This window comes from Notolepis coatsorum (genome assembly GCF_963971535.1).
Source record: "Notolepis coatsorum genome assembly, chromosome: 10".
NCBI lineage: Eukaryota > Metazoa > Chordata > Actinopteri > Aulopiformes > Paralepididae > Notolepis > Notolepis coatsorum.
In genome coordinates this window covers 99,655,035-99,674,770 of record NC_140174.1, presented here as the reverse complement: position 1 = coordinate 99,674,770, position 19,736 = coordinate 99,655,035, and the positions used below count along the sequence as shown (strand labels likewise).

The following is a 19,736-nucleotide window of genomic DNA, read 5'->3' as shown; positions in this document are numbered from 1 at the left end:
GTCAGACCAGTATACGTCAGGCCAGTATACGTCAGGCTAGTATACGTCAGGCCAGTATACGTCAGGCCAGTATACGTCAGGCCAGTATACGTCAGGCTAGTATACGTCAGACCAGTATACGTCAGGCTAGTATACGTCAGACCAGTATACGTCAGACCAGTATACGTCAGGCATCAAACCAGTATACATCAGACCAGTATCACCACGGCTCTATTTTAGTTGCCACACCTTTTTTGGGGGGGAAACAGGGATACTGTTCATAAACTAACCCTAACCCTAACTAGGACAAAACACACAGATGTAAATCACGCTGAAGACCATCGCTGCCCAGAAATAGTCATTACCTCTTAGTTTTAGGTCACTTGGAGATTAATAAGTGTAATATTAAATGTCCAGGTAGGGAAATGAGGAAATATCCTACAGACGGGGGAAATACCACAGAGGAGACTGAAGAGGCACGCCTGAAAACAGATGAAACGTAACTTTTCACAATGGCGCGAACGCTCAGTAGTGGCCAGTGTTGGAGAATAATTGCTTGACATAACTTGATGTGCTAACAAAACAAACGATTCAAATCATGTCAGCGTTCTGCAGACAGCTTCCATACAGGCCAAATACAATTAGCAATCAATAGGAACTGTGTCTGTGTTTCCCCCAAAAAGTAGGCGTGGCCGATTTTTTTTAACCCACACCAGAAATACCTGTAGGGTGCAGGATGTATGTTAAAAACAACAAAAATCTATTTCCAACACTACAAACTAGATAGAAAATAAATGACGACATTAAACCTATGGATACAGAGTAACATTATGGCATTAAGCAATATGTAAACATATTGTAAATGTTACAATACCCTAGTAGTTCTTACCAGCGATGGAGGGACTGGAGCACTGGGTCATCTGTCCTGCTGGCTCCTGCCTGCTGTTCTGGAATGACATCATCCCCTCTTCACCAAACACGGCGAGTCCCCTCTTCCTGCTCCTCCCACTGCACTCCTCCTCTCGTGACCCCGTGCAGAGGTCAGACACCAGCTCGGGACGCCGTGAGTGGCCGCCGTAGCCGCTCAGGAAGCTGTTCACCGGGTGCCCGGTGTGACGCGAGCGGTACTGCGAGTCGGCCAGGGAGCGGGAGGACAGGTGATCCGACTCGAACATCCCCAAGCCGGAACCCAGGCCCGACTCTCTGACGCTGACCCTCTGCTTCTCCAGGCGCTTCGAAGAAGAGCCCTGACTGGCCAAGTCCCTCCTGTCACTCAGCATGCTGAGCCTGGCGTTGGTCTTGGCGCCGCTGAAGAGCCCGCCCAGCTCCTGTCGATCTCTCGGCGACAGGAGAGGCTCGTCTTTGTGCTTGTGCTTGTGCTTGTGCTTCCTCTTGTGGAGGCGAACCCCTCCGAGGCCACTGCCTCCGCCGCCGCCGCCGCCTCCTCCCAGGGATCCCAGGCCCTCTCCCCGACCACCGGAGCCCTGGAGTGAGGAGCCGCCGGAGCCTCGGAGCTTAGCCGCCGCCTGGAGCTTCGAGTGTCCCCCGGAGTGGAAGGCCTTGGGGGGCGGGACGGCGGGCCTCATGAAAGGGGAGGGGGGCGCGGGTCCGAGAGAGTGGTGGGGCAGGTATAGTGGCGGCGCAGGAGGGTAGTAGCCCAGACTCAGGGGGGATGCGTAAGGCATGGCATAGGGTGCTGCATAGTAGTTCCCCCCTGCCAGCGGGTAACCGTAGCCCTGGACGAAAGGCAGCTTTGATGTGATTGGCTCGCTGGCTTTGGCCGGTCGACCGCGCCTCCTCTTGGCCTTGAGCTCGGCGCTCCTGCGGAGGTATGGGCCAGAGTCACAGGGGTAGGAGTCGTAGGTGACGGGGTAGTAGTGGTGGAAGTTGAGGCGGAATATGGAGGGGTAGGGGTGCTGGGGGTAGCAGGCGTAGCGCCGGTGAGACACTCGCAGCTGCTGGAGCTTCAGGACAACCTGGGAGACGGAGAGGAGGACACAAACACAACGCTGTAGCCTGGGATTCTGCCTTACAAATGAACAATTGGTGACGTTTTCTTTGCACTGTTTCAAATGGAATTCATTATTTACATTTACGTCTAGTCATTTAGCTGACGCTTCTATCTAAAGCGACTTAAGTTTATTGTTTATTGTTTAAAAGGATCCCCATTAGCTGCCACCTAAGTGGCGAGCTAGTCTTCCTGGGGTCCACACAGAAAGACAACAAAAACACAAAACATAACAATACATGAGATACATATGACAATCACAATTCACTTAACACTATGGTCGCCGATGACGAGTTAAGACGTCATTCCTAGCCATGCTCATTCTGCCGAAGACGCCGTATCTCGTCTTTGATGTCAATATTTCAAAAATCTGTGATCGAAATCATATTTCCCCTCCGGAGCCCTGAGACACACTGCAAAGCTCCACTCAACTCTCTAGCGGTTCAAGAGCGCCATCTGGTGGCAGATCGGCAGATCGCCAACCGGAAATGACCCTTTGAACCGGAAGTGCTCATCCATATGTGGTCCGGGCCATAGACGCCTGCGCAATAGAGCACGGGAAGCAGCTGCTCTACGACTATTGAACATGGGGGGGCAAACGTCTGATTTTGCTCCCCCACTTTTTGATCATATGAAAAATATGATATACCCCCCCCCCTCCCATATATAAATCTAACCATAACTACGTAATTTCAATCAAATTAATAATACGCAATGACACTTAATAGCAAGTTTTTAAGTTTCCAAAGATTGCGACCCCCCCCTGCTCCCCCATATGGTTTGATCCAGTGCCTCTCCAAGTCCAACCCCCAGCAGAGCAGACAGTAGTGGCGCACGGCGCTGGGCTGCAGGTAGGCTGAGTGTAAATTCAAAGGCCATAGAAGTGTGTCATTTGGTGGCAGGCAGGATTTTCCAGTAAGTTGTTTATGATTGTTAAGATTATTTATGTTAGACATGTCGTTTACTATTGAGTGTTAGAGGTTCTACCACGCAATACAATAAAAGTGTTTCACATCCCGAAATGCCATCTGGTCATACCAATAATAATAATAATAATAATAACAAAGTGTCCCTCTGGTTGGCATTAGCTTTAGTGCTAGCCGCTAGCTAACGTTGTCATATATCTAGATATGTGGTGTCGTCAGCTGGATAACGTTGACTTCGTTTGCAAATTTGAAGGTTCGCGAGCAGGGCCGGATTAACGACGGCCGCGGCCCGTGGGCCTTTAGTGACGAGGGCCACCCCAAAATTTTTTTTTTTTTTTTTTTTTTTTTTTTTTTATATAATAATAATAATGCAATAAAAGTCTGAAAATGAAGGGATTATGTCCATGAGTGTCATTTTTTGAAATTAAGGCCTGCCTCTTATATAAGCCTCTCTAATAAAGGCCTGGTGCTCTTTGCAGCTGAGGTAAATAGAAGACCCGTCCTATATTTGAGGATTTACGGTAAATCAAGATGTTCAATTATCTTAACACTTTGGTTGCCTTGGGTTAAATTAATGATATACCATAGATTGCCAGCGCTATTTGTCTATGGAGAAAGTCCCCTTCTTTGCAGGGCTATAACTTTTTAAATTCTATTGCTACATTGCCATTATTAGGGCCCATTCAAAGTCCTATATGTATTGTTCATTGTGTAGCAACGTTAAACTTTTTCATTCACATATTCATAGTAAAGTATGGTCTAATGTATAAGTATGTTTTCATCTCTTTCTGCAACTTTCTCCAGAACGTGATATATAGCCCCAAATGCATTATATTGATGATGAAATACAGTTTGATGGCAATCAGCGCGATATAAAAAATTCCAACTAGACGTACTTCTAGAAGTTACTACACGTCATCTGATGTTGACCGGATGGGCGAGGGGGCGTTTATAATTCCGTGGGCAGCGTTATACCAATCATCTAATGTGGGTCAAATGTTGATAAAAGCAGTTAGTATCGAAGATGGTAACGTTACACGCTGAAACTCACCCCAGTCTCCGCGCGCCGTTGGGCGATCATCGTCGAGTAGAAATTTTATCATTATGGGATATATTATTACCCGGTCCATCTCCAGCTTGTATAATGGTATATACGTCCAAATCATGTTGTTTATCGAGTTATTGGCAATCGATCGCTATGTAGAGTGACGAGCTAGAATGCCGGAACCTATCCCGAGTGGCCGGAAGCAATACGGAGTCATCTAGCACAACCTCCACTGTGCTTCCTGTTAAGCGGTTGCGCGATCGGCCACCAGATGGCGCTCCTGAACCGCCAGAGAGCTCAGTGGGTCCTGCTGGTGGTTCTCAGGCCAGCGGAGGGACATTATGGATCAGATCGCAGATTTTTGAAATATTGATACAAAGACGACGTACAGCGTCCCCCGGCAACTTTAGCATCGCCAGCAAAGACGTTGTAAATCGTTTTTAGGCAGTCAAAGTGTTAAGGTACAATACCTGAAATGAAAATGTGTGTGTGTGTCCAGCCAACCAGGTAACATGGCAGAAAAAAGAAAGAATACAGACATCGGAGCATTTTTCAGTACACCAAAACGCGAAGTAAGAACCCTAGTAGCCTAATAGCTCAAAGACTTAAAGGGCGGGCTCCACAAATAATGGATTGCACGGTGTTAATTGCACCTTTACTTACAATTCATTATGAATTGTAAATGGGGGACCCTGATGTAAACAAAACAAAAGTCTTTCTCTGGTCTGCAATCCCTTAACAATTGTGTGTATTGAGCCTTACTATATTGTACCCATTCTGCAATATGTTAATAACATTTTTAATCAATCAATAACAGATTGCAGAATGGGTACAGTACAGTACGGCTCAATAGACACAATTGTTAAGGGGATGCAGACCAGAGAAAGACTTTCGTCTTGTTTACATCAGGGTTCCCCATTTTCAATTCATAATGAATTGTAAGTAAGGGTGCAATAGAAATGTTTCATAATGATGTTCAGTGTATTCATAAGTGTATTGCTCTCCTTAATGTAGAATGATATGGTGACTGTGCAGACTCAGGGAGAAGGCAGAGAAGGAGAGAAAGAGACCCAAGAGTTACAGGTAATGGAAATATCAGACAGCTTAAAGTGTAGGATAACATAACAAATTAAGACACAAAATAGGCTATATTTACAGCAGACCCTGTTATTGTTCCTTGTTGGTATTTTGTCTCTCTTTCTTATTAAAAACTTGGCCTATTTGAAAGGAGATTGATTTAATAAAAATAAAAGAGCAAAAAAAAATATACAGTATATATACAGTATATAAATATATATATATTAATATATTATTATTATTATAGTAATTGGCTATCATACTGCAATATAAACTGAGTTTTATAGTGAAAAGAGCAGCTTTATTGGTCAAGATTGAAGGCTCTATATTGCAGGAAATTGCACATACAGGTTCATTAAATGAAAAAAATATCTGCCGTGGAGGGGGTCGTGCCGGACCCCCTCCAAACCGCCCCTTGCATGTTAAAAAACAAAAAAAAAAAACAAAAAAAAATATTGCACCCCCACTTTCAACTATAACTAGGCGGCCATGGTCCGGGCACTCGCTATCGTTAGAGAGACTCCGTCTTGACACAGTGAACATCGATCGGTGCAAATAATTCGAAAAAACAACATGATTTGGACGTATATACTATTATACAACCTGGAAATGGATCGGGCATTTCTCCATCCCATAATAGAAAAAATTCTGTTCCACGCTCATCTGCCAGCGGCGCGAGGAAGCCACGGTAAGATTCAGCGTTATATTCTAACGTGTTCCATATAAACTGCTATGATGAACATATGACCCACTCTGGATGAATCATCTAACGTTGCCCACGGAATTATAAACGATCCCCCGCCCATCCGGTCATCATCAGATGATACGTAGAAACTTCTAGAACCACGTCCAGTTGAACGTTTTTATCTCGCGCCGATTGCTATCAAACTGTATTTCATCATCAATATAATGCATTTGGAGCTATAAATAAAGTTCTGGAGAAAGCTGCAGAAAATGATAAAAACATACTTATACTTTAGACCATATTTTAGTATGAATATGTGAATGAAAAAGTTTAACGTTGCTACACCCTGAACAATACATATAGGACATTGAATGGGCCATAATAATGGCAATTTAGCAATAGAATTTAAAAAGTTATAGCCCTGCAAAGAAGGGGAACTTCTCCATAGACAAATAGAGCTGGCAAGGGATGGTAAATTATGAATTTAACCCATGGCGATCAAAGTGTTAATTAACAATGATAATCTAATAATCTAATATTATCTAATAATAATGATAAATTCTGTATAACAAGTTAGCAGGAGGGGTACAATTATGGCAGGTAAGGGTAAGTGACATTGTTGAACTTGGGTGCTACAGTCTTGAGTGCATAGTAGTATGGACATATTAGTATAGTAGGTAGTAATATAGGCAAGGTAGATTCCTTAGTAGCAAAGTGCATAATAGTACAAGACAGATATTGATTGAAGTGAAGTGTGTTTTTAGTCGACGGCGGAACATTGGGAGGGTTTCGTCCGTCCTGACTGTAGTGGGAAGTTCATTATGTTTTTATGTGTGTTTCACTGACCTCCTCCAGCTCAGAGAGGAAGTGCAGGTGATCCCGGCTCTGTAAGCACTTCCTCTTCCGCCGATGATGTTTCTGCTTCTTTTCCTGCTGCAACAGGAAGTTGTCCACGGTTGCCACCTGCCGCTCGCAGCGCACTCTCCCGCCCCGGCCGGACGCCTCCAGGGCTGCAGCCTCTGCCGCCTCGAACCCACACAGATCAAAGGAGTACCTGGAAAAAACAAGCATTTTAAATACATATAAATCATAAGCACTGTATAAGTTAGTTTACATTAAAGAAAAACACAGATACTAGGGCGGCTACGTGGCGTAGTGGGCAAGGCGCTCGCCACGAATGACGGAGACGCTGGGCTCGCCTGTTCGAGCCCAGCGCTCCACATTGCTTTCAGTTTAGCTGGTCGTTCATACTAATACACATTGGCCGTATTAGGGGGTGGGAAACTGATGGGTGGGGATCGGGCGTTGTGGACAGCGACTCCTACAGGTCGGTTGGTGCGCCTGCGCAGTAGAATCAGGAAGTGTCGGGGGCAGCGTGAGCCTCCCACGCGTTACTCCTCGCCACTGAGAGATCGAGCTGCGCAGGTGAAAAGATGCGACTGCTGTTACCTCAAGTACCGGAGGGGACTTGTGCTATGTATGACTTAGTCCACATTGCAGCCGGCTTGTGGGAGGCAAGAAACAGCGTCCGTGACAGGGGAGGGTTGAATTGGATGATACGAAATTGGGATGGGAGAAAAATATAGAAAATGGGAGAAAAAGTGGATAAAAAAAAACACAGATACTGTAGTGTAGTGTACACTGTAAAGATATGACTGTCTGAGAGTTTAATCCCTTTTATTGTATTTTCTGTGATCTAATACTCTGTTTGTGTACTGTAATGCTATTTGGAATAATTTTTATATGTAGGAATATTGGAATATATTTTTAAATGTATGCTACTATAATGTTATGTATGTATGTACGGTTTTGTTGTGTGTGGACCCCAGGAAGACTAGTTGTTGCTGCGTGATGGCTAATGGGGATCCGTAATAAAAGATCAAAAGATAAGTATATTATATTATATCATATAAATATGATTTTGAGACTCGGTACTGTACCTGCGTCGCGAGGCAGGGCCCTTCTCAGTTTGGTCCGAGGTGCTATTGTTGTCCGTCCCTATCCCGCTGTCACTGGGGATGGTCTCCTCACTGTGAGACTCGCTGATGGGAGACAAGGTCACCTCCTTCACCGACGCCCCCTCCGACAGGTGGGAGGGCGAGTTCGCTAGCAGACGGGGAGGGGAAAGTTTCCAGCCGCCGGACAGGAAGCTCCTCCCGGGTGCCTTGGAAGGCAGGGCCGAGATGGGCTGCAGACTGGGCATGGTGGCCTCCGAGTGGCCGGCCCTGAGGGAGGACGTGCCCAGGGAGCCGAGAGGGGAGGAGGCGGAAGGCACTAGGAGGCTCTCGTAGAGGCTCGAGACGGAGACAGGCGCCGAGGGCTTGTCCCTGGCCCTGGGGGGATTGACGCCCCCCTGCTGCGTCTCCGCTCGTGGTTTCCTCCCCCTCTTCTTCCCGATGTAGATGGTTCCTCTCTTGCTCACGTTGATCTGCTTCCCCAGCCGGGCCTCGATGGTGGAGGCCATGGCGCTCATGGCCGACGTGACGGGAGCAGAGGCTGACTTCAGAGCCAGGCTGCCGTTCTGACTGGAGCCCGAAAGGATCTCGTTTAGGATGCTCTGCACCTTGCCGAGCTTCAGCTTACTCACCGGCCTGGCCTGGCCGGCCCTGCCGCGCTTCAGCTTCAGACCGTTAGCATTGGTGCTAGTGGATGTGGGAGCTGTTGGTCCTAGCGTGGTTAGCGTGTGTGTCTTCCTCCTGCGGCTGAGCCCGGTGGAGCTCTCCCGTGCCAGAGGGCTTGGGGGGGAGGTGGACGTGCCCTCGTGGATGGTCTCCACGGTGAGAAGGGGCTGTTTCTTTGGGCGTCCTCGTTTCCTCTTGACGGGGGTGTGGACGGTCAGGCTGTCGGTGTTGGTGTAAAGGGGGCTAGAGGGCGTGATAGGGAAGGCTGAGGGGGGGTCAGTCATGGCCAACAGAGGAACATGGTTGTCCCTCTGGGGTGGTGTGAGGCTGGGGGGGCTTCTGGTCTTCAGGTAGGACCATCTGTCCTTGGTCTTGGTTGGTCTGGAGCTGGGACTGGCTCTGGAGCTAGCGCTAGGGCTATGGATAGGGCTGGGACTCAGGTTAGCCCTGGGTCTAGGGCTAGGGCTGGGGCTATGATTAGTCCTGGGTTTAGGGCTAGGGCTGGGGCTAAGGTTAGCCCTGGGTCGAGGGCTGGGGCTGGGGCTAAGGTTAGCCCTGGGCCTAGGGCTGGGGATAGGGCTATGGTTAGCCCTGGGTCTAGGGCTGGGGATAGGGCTATGGTTAGCCCTGGGTCTAGGGCTGGGGATAGGGCTATGGTTAGCCCTGGGTCTAGGGCTGGGGATAGGGCTGATGTTAGGCCTGGGGCTGGGACTGGGGTTAGGGCTGGGGATGTGGTTGTGACTGGGCTCTCTGTGTTTATGGAGGTCTGTGTTGTTCTTAGGACGGCCCACTGGGTTTTTTTTCCCCCTGAAAGACGACTCTGAATCAGCCCCACTCACAAGGGTCTCTCCCCTCTCCGCTCTGTCTATCCTCTCTCCCTTTTCTCTTCTATCTCCCTTCTCTGCCCTCTCTCCGTTGACCTCAACCTGACTTCCGAGCCGCGACTCACTTTTGTGAGCGTCCATCTTGTGGGCCACTTTGGGTTCCGGGGGCCCTGATTGGTTTTTCTCCATGATGTCAGAGTTCTGTGGCTGTTCTGATTGGTCCTCCATGGAAAACGACTCATCAAAAGACCGCCTCCTCCGCCTTTTCCTTCCTTTCCCTTCCTCCATCAGCATGGGCATGTCTCTCTCATCCTCCTCTCCTCTCCTCCCGATGGCCCCCCTCTCTCTGTCCTCTTTTCTTCTCTCCTCCCTCTCCTCGTGGAACCGCTCCGGTGTCTCCTCTCTTCTATACTTCTGCCTGTCTTCTGGGCGAGTCGGGCTCGCCAGGCCTTTCTCTGGCTGCCGCCCCCAGGGCGTCTCGCTGTTTTGGGGATTACCCAGCATCCTCTGGGAGTCCTTCCTACCATACTTCCTCTTGATGTTCCCAAACAGCTGCTCACTGACCTCTTGCAATCCTCTCCCCCTGGAGAAACGGACAAACATACAAAAAGAGGGATGGGGGGGAGAGAATAGGAATGTAGGTTATGTTTGATCAAATAGCATGCAGGCAGCAGGTGCACTGGAACTTGGAAGTATGTTTTTACGTCAGAGTGTGTTTTCTATTTCTGTCACGGTGTTCATGCTTGATTAAGAATGAGGCCACATTAATCTCATGAAGCCACACTGGCTCTCTCACCCAAAGGTCTAGATAAATTCTTGTCAGAAAGTCAAGTCAGATAGAAAGGGATGACACTGTGGGACATTGAACTCGGAGCCAATGAAATTTCTGTTGCCGGCCGACGGCATTAGCACAATCATCCGTTTAAAGCTGCTATAGGCAGAGTTAGGTCAGATTACGTTGAAGTGTTACTGAATACAAATCACATGCCGCTTTTTGTAATAAGTAACGTAATCCCTTGGAATACAAAACTATTTTTATTTAATCTGAATACTTTTGGATTCAAAATCAAAAATAGAAAATATTGCACCTTAGACAAAGATTTGAGTTCCACAAATGCTATGTTTTCCCTTTAATCATCTCAATATTTGCCATCATCATTTGCAAATAAAACATTTAGCATAATTCAGCATTTACAGGTCAAATCAAAGTACCCTTACAAAAACATTCTGGCATAAACATCTACAGGTGTTCTGTATTGTTTCTTTTGTTCAAGTCTTTGTTGCTGATATTTTTTATCAAAGGTCACAGGGAGGAGTTTGCTATTGTAGCGCAAGAGGGGCACGTGTTGTTCATCTCTCAAGTGGCTCCTCTGGGGGGTATTGATGTTGGTACAAACACAGGCTGGCATAAACGTCTACAGGTGTTCTGTAGTGTTTCTTTTGTTCAAGTCTCTCTCTCTAGTTTCGATGTGCATTTCTTCCCGCCTATTTTTAGTTTATTGCAGATTTGTCATGAAATCATATGATTGGTTTGAAGCAACGCTAGGGTCACGAGGAAGTCGCGTGAGAACCCCTTCAAACCAATCATGGTAGTAAATCACCTTGGTAACAAAATAAATGAAAATCATTTGCTTTGCGTGGGTCATGGTCTTTTACGACAAATGCACACTTAGCTAACACAACTTTCTTTTTTGTTGTTGTTGTCCTTAGCTCTATTTATATATATTTTTTTTTTAAATGTTCTTAAGTACCTTAGATACTATTGTTACCTTGTATATATATGTGTGTTTCATTACATGTATATATACATTCATACCAATTATTCGACTGTTCTATTCTCCATCCATCCATCATCCATTGCAACACTATTATCAACGACATCCAAGTTGGGGGATCCCCTTTGAACAGCCCATCTAAGATTTCTCTCCTCCACGATGCCTGTGGTGTTTTATTTTTTTATTTTTGCATCTTTTTTTGTGATGTTTCTTCTTGACTTGTACAAGAAGACTTGTACAGCCCATGGGGGCTATTCCATGTGATCTCGGGCTATACAAATACATTTGATTTGATTTGAAAGAATGGCAGGGAAGAAATGCACAGCAAAACGAAAATATGAAGACGAACACAGGACATTTTTACCTAGAGTGGGAGAGTACATTTTTCTTTGTCGACCGTAATGGAAATTCTAAATACTTATGAAGGGTGCCGTGACTGAAAGAAAGGTTGATAAACGCTGGTATATTGTGTGGCTCTTTGTGCTACCACAGTCATTTCTGTGGCTCTTAGTCTCTGACTGGTTGGCCACCCCTGCTCTACACCAAGCCTCCTGACCAGTCATTTGTCTGACAATGGAAGGCAGGTTGAGGGGGGTGTTTGTAAGTACCTGTCTTTTGTGCAAATAGGAACAGTCCAGTTTGAAATGCGCAGGCTGAGATCACCACCATTGTGTGTCTCTCAGACTAGCCAGAGTAGGAAGATGAGGTGTGGATTGAGACGGCAGGGGTCTGTATTGAGGAAGGGGAACCAGACTATCCTGCAGAGCTCTTGAGGGTGGGAGATGGAAATTGCCATATTTTAAAGACGTAATCAAAAATGCAATCAAGCTTCCTTGACAAATGTAACTGTAATCTAATTTCTGAATGTAATCTGGGCTGATTATAGTTACTTTGCCTTTTTTATTTAATTTTTTTTTGACTACGTAATCCTGATTACATGTAGTCAGTTACTACCCAACTCTGTTAGTCCCACGTTTGCATGCTCACACATCCAAAGTAGGCGCATGGGGGTGAAAAAGTGCCTTCTATGTAAATGAAAAAAATAAAACCTGCCCACTACACTCTGCTGAAACCATGTGATGTACTGTGAGAAGATACCCGAGCAAGATCCACGTTGGATTGAGACGTTGTCCGTCTTCTCACAGTAAACAATGCTAGCAGAGTCCAGTGTGCAGGTTTCCTCTCATTTACACGTACGTAACACAGATAAACTTTCAAATGGCAAATAGATGAAAACATTTAATTTAATGATGTTTAGGTGGAAATTAGCGTTGAACAGGGTTATCAACCGTCCAAGGCAATTTTGGGAATCATGTCTGCTCATTCTTGTCTTAAGGTTTTTTATTAAAATGTTCAAGTGGACGGCGGTTCTGACTAACGGGCTTAGGTCTAACAACTTTCCTCTACAACGGGGGAACCCCCAGGGGGACCCTCTTAGCCCTTTACTATTTGACATGGCCATAGAACCACTCGCTCAGGCCATTAGGCAGTCAGCCGCGGTCTCAGGTATTAGGGTGGGCGAGAGGGAGCACAAAATCACTCTTTATGCGGACGACGTACTGATCTTTATATCTAAACCTGACTCTTCCATTCCATGTCTAACCCGCATGATTTCCACATTTGGAACCTTCTCGGGGTACAAAATGTACTTTTCCAAATCCGAAGCAATGCCACTTGGGACACTTAAATCCATCCCGATTCTGCCCGAGCCCTTCCCATTTCGCTGGTCTCCCTCCGGCTTTGTTTACTTAGGAGTATTTGTGACACCCACCTATGATACATTGCCCTTAGGGGTCACGCTGGAGCTTTGAACCCGTCGGCGGACAACAAAATAATTAGAATCCCTCTTAAATGCTCAAAAAGGACATATTTTCAGAAATCGATAAAAATTGAAAAATTGCCATTTCTAGTGCTTTGACATGTAAGGTATACGTCCCCCAACTTGCTAAACCTAATACGACTTGTAAATACGTTTAATTCTTGCTAGATGATATGATTGTAATAATCTCCATTTGCGATAAGAACTACATCGCGTCACGAAACGCACATACATGGACGCGCGCACACACAAACAGCGCATAGGTGTTAATCACTGAGTGATCTAATATGCATATTCTTCAGCGCGAGAGGGGGGGGGGGGGGGTTGTGTTTCTCACTGTCTGTTGTTGATAATATAATCTGAAGAGGTCCTGCATTATTATTATTATCATTCTCGAGAATACACGGGACCCGACGGAATGTTAATTTATGTATTAAAAGTAGTCTAACATAGTCTTCATCCTCGCCCGTGTATATACCCACGTCGCGCTAAAACAACATAACTACTGTATGGCAGAGACAGAGTGCATGTGTGTACGAGTTATGAGTTATCTCGCAGTTCATTCAAGCGCGCATCACGGTGATGACAGCTCTCTAGAGTAGAAAGGTGCGCTCACAGGGGCGTAGCTGGAGATTCTGGGCCCCATGAAAGAATCAATTTGTGGGCCCCCAATCTATAAAAAAAATTGGGGCATTTGCTGGGCCCTTGGAATCATCCTAACCCCCCCCCCCAGCTACTCCCCTGCACACACACACACACACACACACACACACACACACACACACACTCTCGCTCTCTCTCAAACAGAGAAATCAAAAGAAATCAGTACATTACAGAAGGAATTTCTTGTACAGTCTTGTACAGTGGGTGACAATATTGTCACAAGGAAAGATAAAATTACATACCTAGGTTTCATGTCTATCTATATCTCCCTCTCTCTCCCTCCATCTCTCCTCTGTATCTCCCTCTTTCTTTCTCTTCCTCTATATCCCTCTCTCTCCCCCTCTCTCCCTCTATCTCTTCTTTCTTTCTTTCTTTCTTTCTTTCTTTCTTTCTTTCTTTTTCTCTTTCTTTCTTTCTTTCTTTCTTTCTTTCTTTCTTTCTTTCTTTCTTTCTTTCTTTCTTTCTTTCTTTCTTTCTTTCTTTCTTTCTTTCTTTCTTTCTCTCTCTTTCTATTATATTACTATTATATATCTATCTAAATATCTAAACCTCTGTCTATCTATGTGTGTATGCATGGCATCAAATCAAAGTGTGTGTTGCTGTAGGCCTGCCTGTATTGATCAGTCACACTATACCCCCATTCAGCCGTAATTGTTCCCTGCTGGGCCTTTGTTTCATGGTGTGAATTAGTCATTGACATTGACATTGACATCACATTGCATTCTGGGAAGGAGTGTAGTTCCCTTATCATTAGCTGAATTCACTGAATTCTCTTCAGAGGCTCCTGCTGCAAATTGGTAATGACTGTACCAGAATGTTTGATAGGACATTGATTGAAAACTATCGTCTAAAATTTGACAATTGATGGCTTATTTTGAAGGAATGAATCTGTAATTTTACATTATGTAACAAAAAAAAAAGAGAATATTCTGAGAAGGTGGAGCTAGAAACTCTAGACCTCAGGGGGTTAAGGCCAACTTTCCCCCCCTTTTAGACACCATAAGGGCAGACTTAGTTAGATGGGCCCCTTTACCAATCTCCTGGCTGGGTAGGATATCCCTCGTCAAAATGAACGTACTCCCCAGACTATTATACCCTCTCCAAATGATTCCAGTGCTGCTGACAAACAAGGTTATCAAGGTTCATCTTTATCTTCCCTTGTCACTAAACAGTCCTGGGAAAAAGACTTGGATATAGAAATCACGGACAAGGACTGGCAGGATGCATGGACCTACGCAAAGAAAATCTCTGTTTGCAACCGCACCAAGTCTATCCAAGTTAGAATCCTACACCGCATTCATATTACCCCTGCCCTTAAAAGTAAAATGGATCCCAATGCATCCCCACTCTGCTTTAAATGCAAGATAGAGATTGGAAACCACGTCCACTGCTTTTGGTCCTGTGTAAAGCTCCAGAGCTATTGGTTCGACATCGTAGAGGAACTATCTGATATATTCCAGACCCCCATCGAACTGAATCCCCTCTGCCTCTTACTAGGCCTCCCAGATATTCATATTGCCAATTTCAAACATAGGAGACTGTTCAATTTGTTGACATTTGTTGCTAGGAAAAACATTCCGTTGTTCTGGATCAAGGACGAGGTCCCATCAAAGAGGTCATGGCACAATATTATAATGGAATGCATTCCCTGTGAATACATCACGTGCATGCTGCACTCTAAACTGGACACTTTCTATGAAATATGGGACCCATATCTGTCTCATATCGGGCCTGCACTGTCTGCCACTGTACTTGGTGGGTTTCCCCATTACCCATAGCCTCCTTGTGGACCAATGCTGCCTTGTGTTGTTTTGTTAATGCTGGTATCATTGTTGAGGGTATCATGACAATTGTAAAGGTGCAAACGTGTTCATGCCCACATATACACACACACAACAACACACGCACGTACACACACAGAACACATAGCACTCACACACATGAAGGATGCACACATAAAATGCACAAGACTTACTAAACACACACACATAAAACGCACACATAGGGTACGCACAAGCACATAGGTAAAACACACATATAGTACACATACACACACACGTCGCACACTTAGGGCCCTTTCTCACTCACTCTATTCGTTTCTATTTCGTTCCGTTCTGCCCGTTCCGAGATCTGATCCGAACTCCCCCCCCCCCCTCTCCCCCCTCTAGTTTGTGTACACACTTCAGTCTGGGTGCGCTCTGGGTTTTGTTTACGGTTTGCGTTTTGAGCTTGTAAGCTTGCCGTAGTCGATGATGTCACGCTCGAAATGTAAACACAGGAAGTGTTCACACGGAGACTGGAGAATGGATGTTGATATAAAGAAACAAATAACTAATAAATATGAAGTTATATTTGAACCTCTGTTGTCAAGCCTTGTCAATATAACCCACCCCCCTTTTCTCACGAATGGAACTCTGTTGTAGAGCCCGCTTTTGATCGTTTTGCAGCGTTAACAATAACGCTAAGCTAACGGCTACCGCTAGTTAGCTTTATAACCTTTTACTAGTAACATTGCTCGCATCGATTATATTGAATGTCATTGATCTACTGGTCGACCGAAAATGTAAACGGGAATGTCTTAACACGACTGCGGACTCTGGATGTTGATATAAAATGAACAAATTGCCAATAAATATGAAGTTATATTTGAACCTCTGTTGTCAAGCCTTGTCAATATAACCCACCCCATTTTATCACGAATGGATGGTGTTGTAGAGTCCGCTTTTGAGCGTTTTGAGCGATCTACTGGTCGACCACGGCCGACTGGTTGGGCACCACTGGTCTAATAGAAATAAATGCATTCGAACAAGAAAGTATAGTATACAGCAATGGCTAACGGCTAAACGCTAGTTAGCTAGCCTGTTCAGAAGCTAACATTATCCCATCGCTTGTGGCAATTATATTGCATGTCATTGATCTACTGGTCGACCACGGCCGACTGGTTGGGCACCACTGGTCTATAGAAATAAATGCATTGAACAATGTATAGACATAGCAATGGCAAACAAAATTGCCAGGCCTAACCGCCCCCACTCAGCGCGCACCTGAGACCACCTATTTCAGCTGTCCAGGTTCAGCGCCCCCGGGGACGAATCAGCGGGGGGCGGGGACGGGGGACAGCGTTCTCACTCAGACAGACACACCATTTTCTGATGCGAGCCGGCTCTGATTCGACACAGAGCAGTGAGTGTGAAACCACCCTTAGTCTATTTTAGTACATCTGTCCTAACACTGGCAGGGATCCGAATCCTCAAGAGCCACCTCAAGGATACACAAACATGGTTGCTAGTGCCTGAGCCACATTTATTTTTATTTTTATTATTTAACTTTTTCTTGTTTGTCTGTCTCTTGTCAAGGTCATTATGATTCATGTCACTGTTATTATTGTTGTTGTCGCTGTTGTCATTATTATTATTATTGTACTGTTATGTTCTGTTTTATGTATGAAAATAAAATAAAATAAAAAGATTTATAAAAAAAAATTAAAATGTTCAAGTGATTTTTTGTTGTTTTCTAATTTTTTAGTTATGAATTAAGATAAAAATAAATGCAATCCTACGTGATCAAATGGTATTGCATGTGATGGATGAAAGAAAGACATTTCCATACGTAACTCAGGCAATGAAATGTGATGATGTCATATATTTTCTTTCTTTTTATTCTATCTCGAGAGTCATCTGATTTACATCCCTTACATTGTCTGACAATGGAAGGCAGGTTGAGGGGGGGTGTGTAAGTACCTGTCTTTTGTGCAAATAGAAACAGTCCAGTTGGAAATGTGCAGACTGTGAGATCACCACTATTGTGTGGCTCTCAGACTAGCCAGAGTGGGAAGGGGGGGGGGGGGGGGGGGGGTCAGAAGATGAGGTGTGGATTGGGACGGCAGGGGTCTGTATTGAGGAAGGGGAACCAGACTATCCTGCAGAGCTCTCGGGGGTGGGGGGGGGGGTGAAAATTGACATAATTTTAAAGACGTAATCAAAAATGTAATCAAGCCTCCTTGACAAATTGTAGCTATAATCTAATTACACATTATCCGAATGTTATCTGGGCTGATTATAGTTCTGATTACGTAATTCCAAATACAACCCTGACTATATGAACCAATGTACATGTATTAATCGATTTCTATTGCCAATTATGTAATAGTGAACGGATTGTATCGTAATTTAAAGAATGAGACCTGACTTCCTGGGTTGCAGGCCTGTGGACTAATTTCTATGTAAAGAGGGGGTTTGCCGGGAAACGTACGTGCGCCCCTGAGTGCTTTGACTCTCTCTTGTGCATCTTAACAGGGAAATGAATGGAGCGCGGAATAACAGTGAAATTAAAACTTCAAATACAGATTCAATAACAGGCTGAGTACTATTTGATGGAATATTGTGAGCTGGGACAGGTATAACCTTCTGACTTCTGAGTTTGATCGTTTTCCTGTAGCCATTGATTTTGTATAAGCTTACTCTCTGGAAAGCGTGAACGGTGCAGAACGGACAGAGGGCTGCGTGGTTAGAGGACACAGGCTACCTCAGACGAGCGGTGCTCTCGTCAATTTGGCTGATTTGCTTTTTGTTTACCCATCAGATTCGGAAATCATTCTTACCGGTGTTGTGTAGGGGTTGAGTGAGAGTAGCAAACGGTGATATTGGTCACAATGTTTAGTAATTTGGAGTCAGGAAATGCACAAGAGAGTATCTGCAAAACGTATCAAGCCGTGATCATGCAGTAAAAGGAGCCCTGCCTGCACTGATGCCCTGACTTCCCTTTGGTGGTAAACTCACTAAATCAGCCGTTCTCAAACTACGGCTCACGACCCAATAGTGGGGTCATGGGTAGGTGACAGCGCACATTGGCAAGTAACATTTTTTTATTATAATAATTAAAAAATGTTGTACTGTTTTGGCAACATATTTTGGCTAAATATGCCTTGTTTTATGAATGTGTATTGATAACATAGTGCTGTAATTACATTTTCTAATAAATATGCATGATCAAGTTCAACAACGTGTGCTTAATTCCACGATGAAATTACGCGATACGTGTGGGGTCACCAAAAGAAATCCTAAATAAAATCGGTACCCCTGCACTAAATCAATGGAAAACGAACAAACGTAGAAATGTAAGATATACCTGCCCTAGGTTAGAAGATTTTCATCTTCCAGAAAATGGTGCTCTGCCTATTATTGACTATGTTTTAGAATTTCACTGTAATCTTGCTCTCCCTTCATTTCCATGTTGATGTTTCCTTGCTCAGGAAATGAGCGAGTGCAAGCAGGAGTTCCCACATGGCACCTTTAACAAGACCTTGCTCAGACCTCTCAGCCAGAACCAGGGCTGTGTCACCACCACCACACACACACACGCGTGTGGACCTACCTGCTGAGAGAGGTCAGGTTCAGAATGCTGGCGTCGGTCACCACCGGCAACTGCAGGTCCGGAGTCAGAGACCTCTGGGGGGAGGGGCTCCCCCCCACCGTCTGTGCGAAAGGCGCGCTGCTCGGGTCGAGCAATAAGGAACCCCTGTTGGTTCCCAACTCCCTGGCCGGCTCCGAATCCACCCGATTGGCCGGGGAAGGGGGAGCGCCGGCGTTAGGCGTGACCCAGACCGGAGTGAGTTGTTGCACTTGATGGTGATGATGATGATGATGATGATGCATGTGGGTGTGCGGAGGCGGCTGCTGCTGCTGCTGAGCGTGTGAGTGCGCGGTCTGCTGAGCGTGTGAGTGCGCGGCGTGTCCGTGGGAGAGGGAGCCACGCGGCTGGTGTTTGGGCGGAGGGTGGTCTCCCAGCAGCTGCAGCAGGCCCCCCTCCCTCTGCTCCGGCATCCTGAACTGCCGCTCATACGTCTGGAGAGGAGAGAGAGAAGAGAGACGACGACATCGGTGTTTAGAATACGCACGGCGGAAACCACATGATATACAGTCGCCGGGATAGGCAAATGGCGATAATAAAACGATAAACTACATTTCATATCTTTATGACCACGGTTTCCCTATCTCCACGGAGATAATACACACGGCCGTGCAGAATCACGCCGTACAATAAAGGTTTATTTTCATCTGCAAGTATTTTTTTTTTTATCAACGAGCCGGTGATTTATTTATGCACCGACATGACATCTTACTCCTTTCGATGCGAGAGTGGAGGTTTTTAACACTTCTGGTGTTGCATGAGAGCAAACAGTGTTTGACAAAACAAAAGCCTTGTTTACAGAGCAATTAAATTCCTGTGGAAAGGATGTTGCATGCTGAGAGAGAGGGGCAGAGAGAGGGAGGCAGAGAGAGAGGGAGAAAGAGGGAGAAAGAGAGAGAGACAGA

At 45.5% G+C, this 19,736-nt stretch overlaps 1 protein-coding gene across 1 annotated transcript; it reads right to left on the bottom strand.

Annotated features, from left to right (window-relative positions):
- Window positions 1-854: 854 nt before the first annotated feature.
- setbp1 (SET binding protein 1) lies at window positions 855-19,244 on the bottom strand (the record flags this gene model as incomplete). The annotated part of the gene is made up of 4 exons (XM_084323120.1): window positions 855-1,955; window positions 6,567-6,774; window positions 7,661-9,748; window positions 18,796-19,244. The coding sequence occupies 4 exons, from the start codon at window positions 19,242-19,244 to the stop codon at window positions 855-857; spliced, it is 3,846 nt and encodes a 1,281-aa protein (XP_084179246.1).
- Window positions 19,245-19,736: the final 492 nt, after the last annotated feature.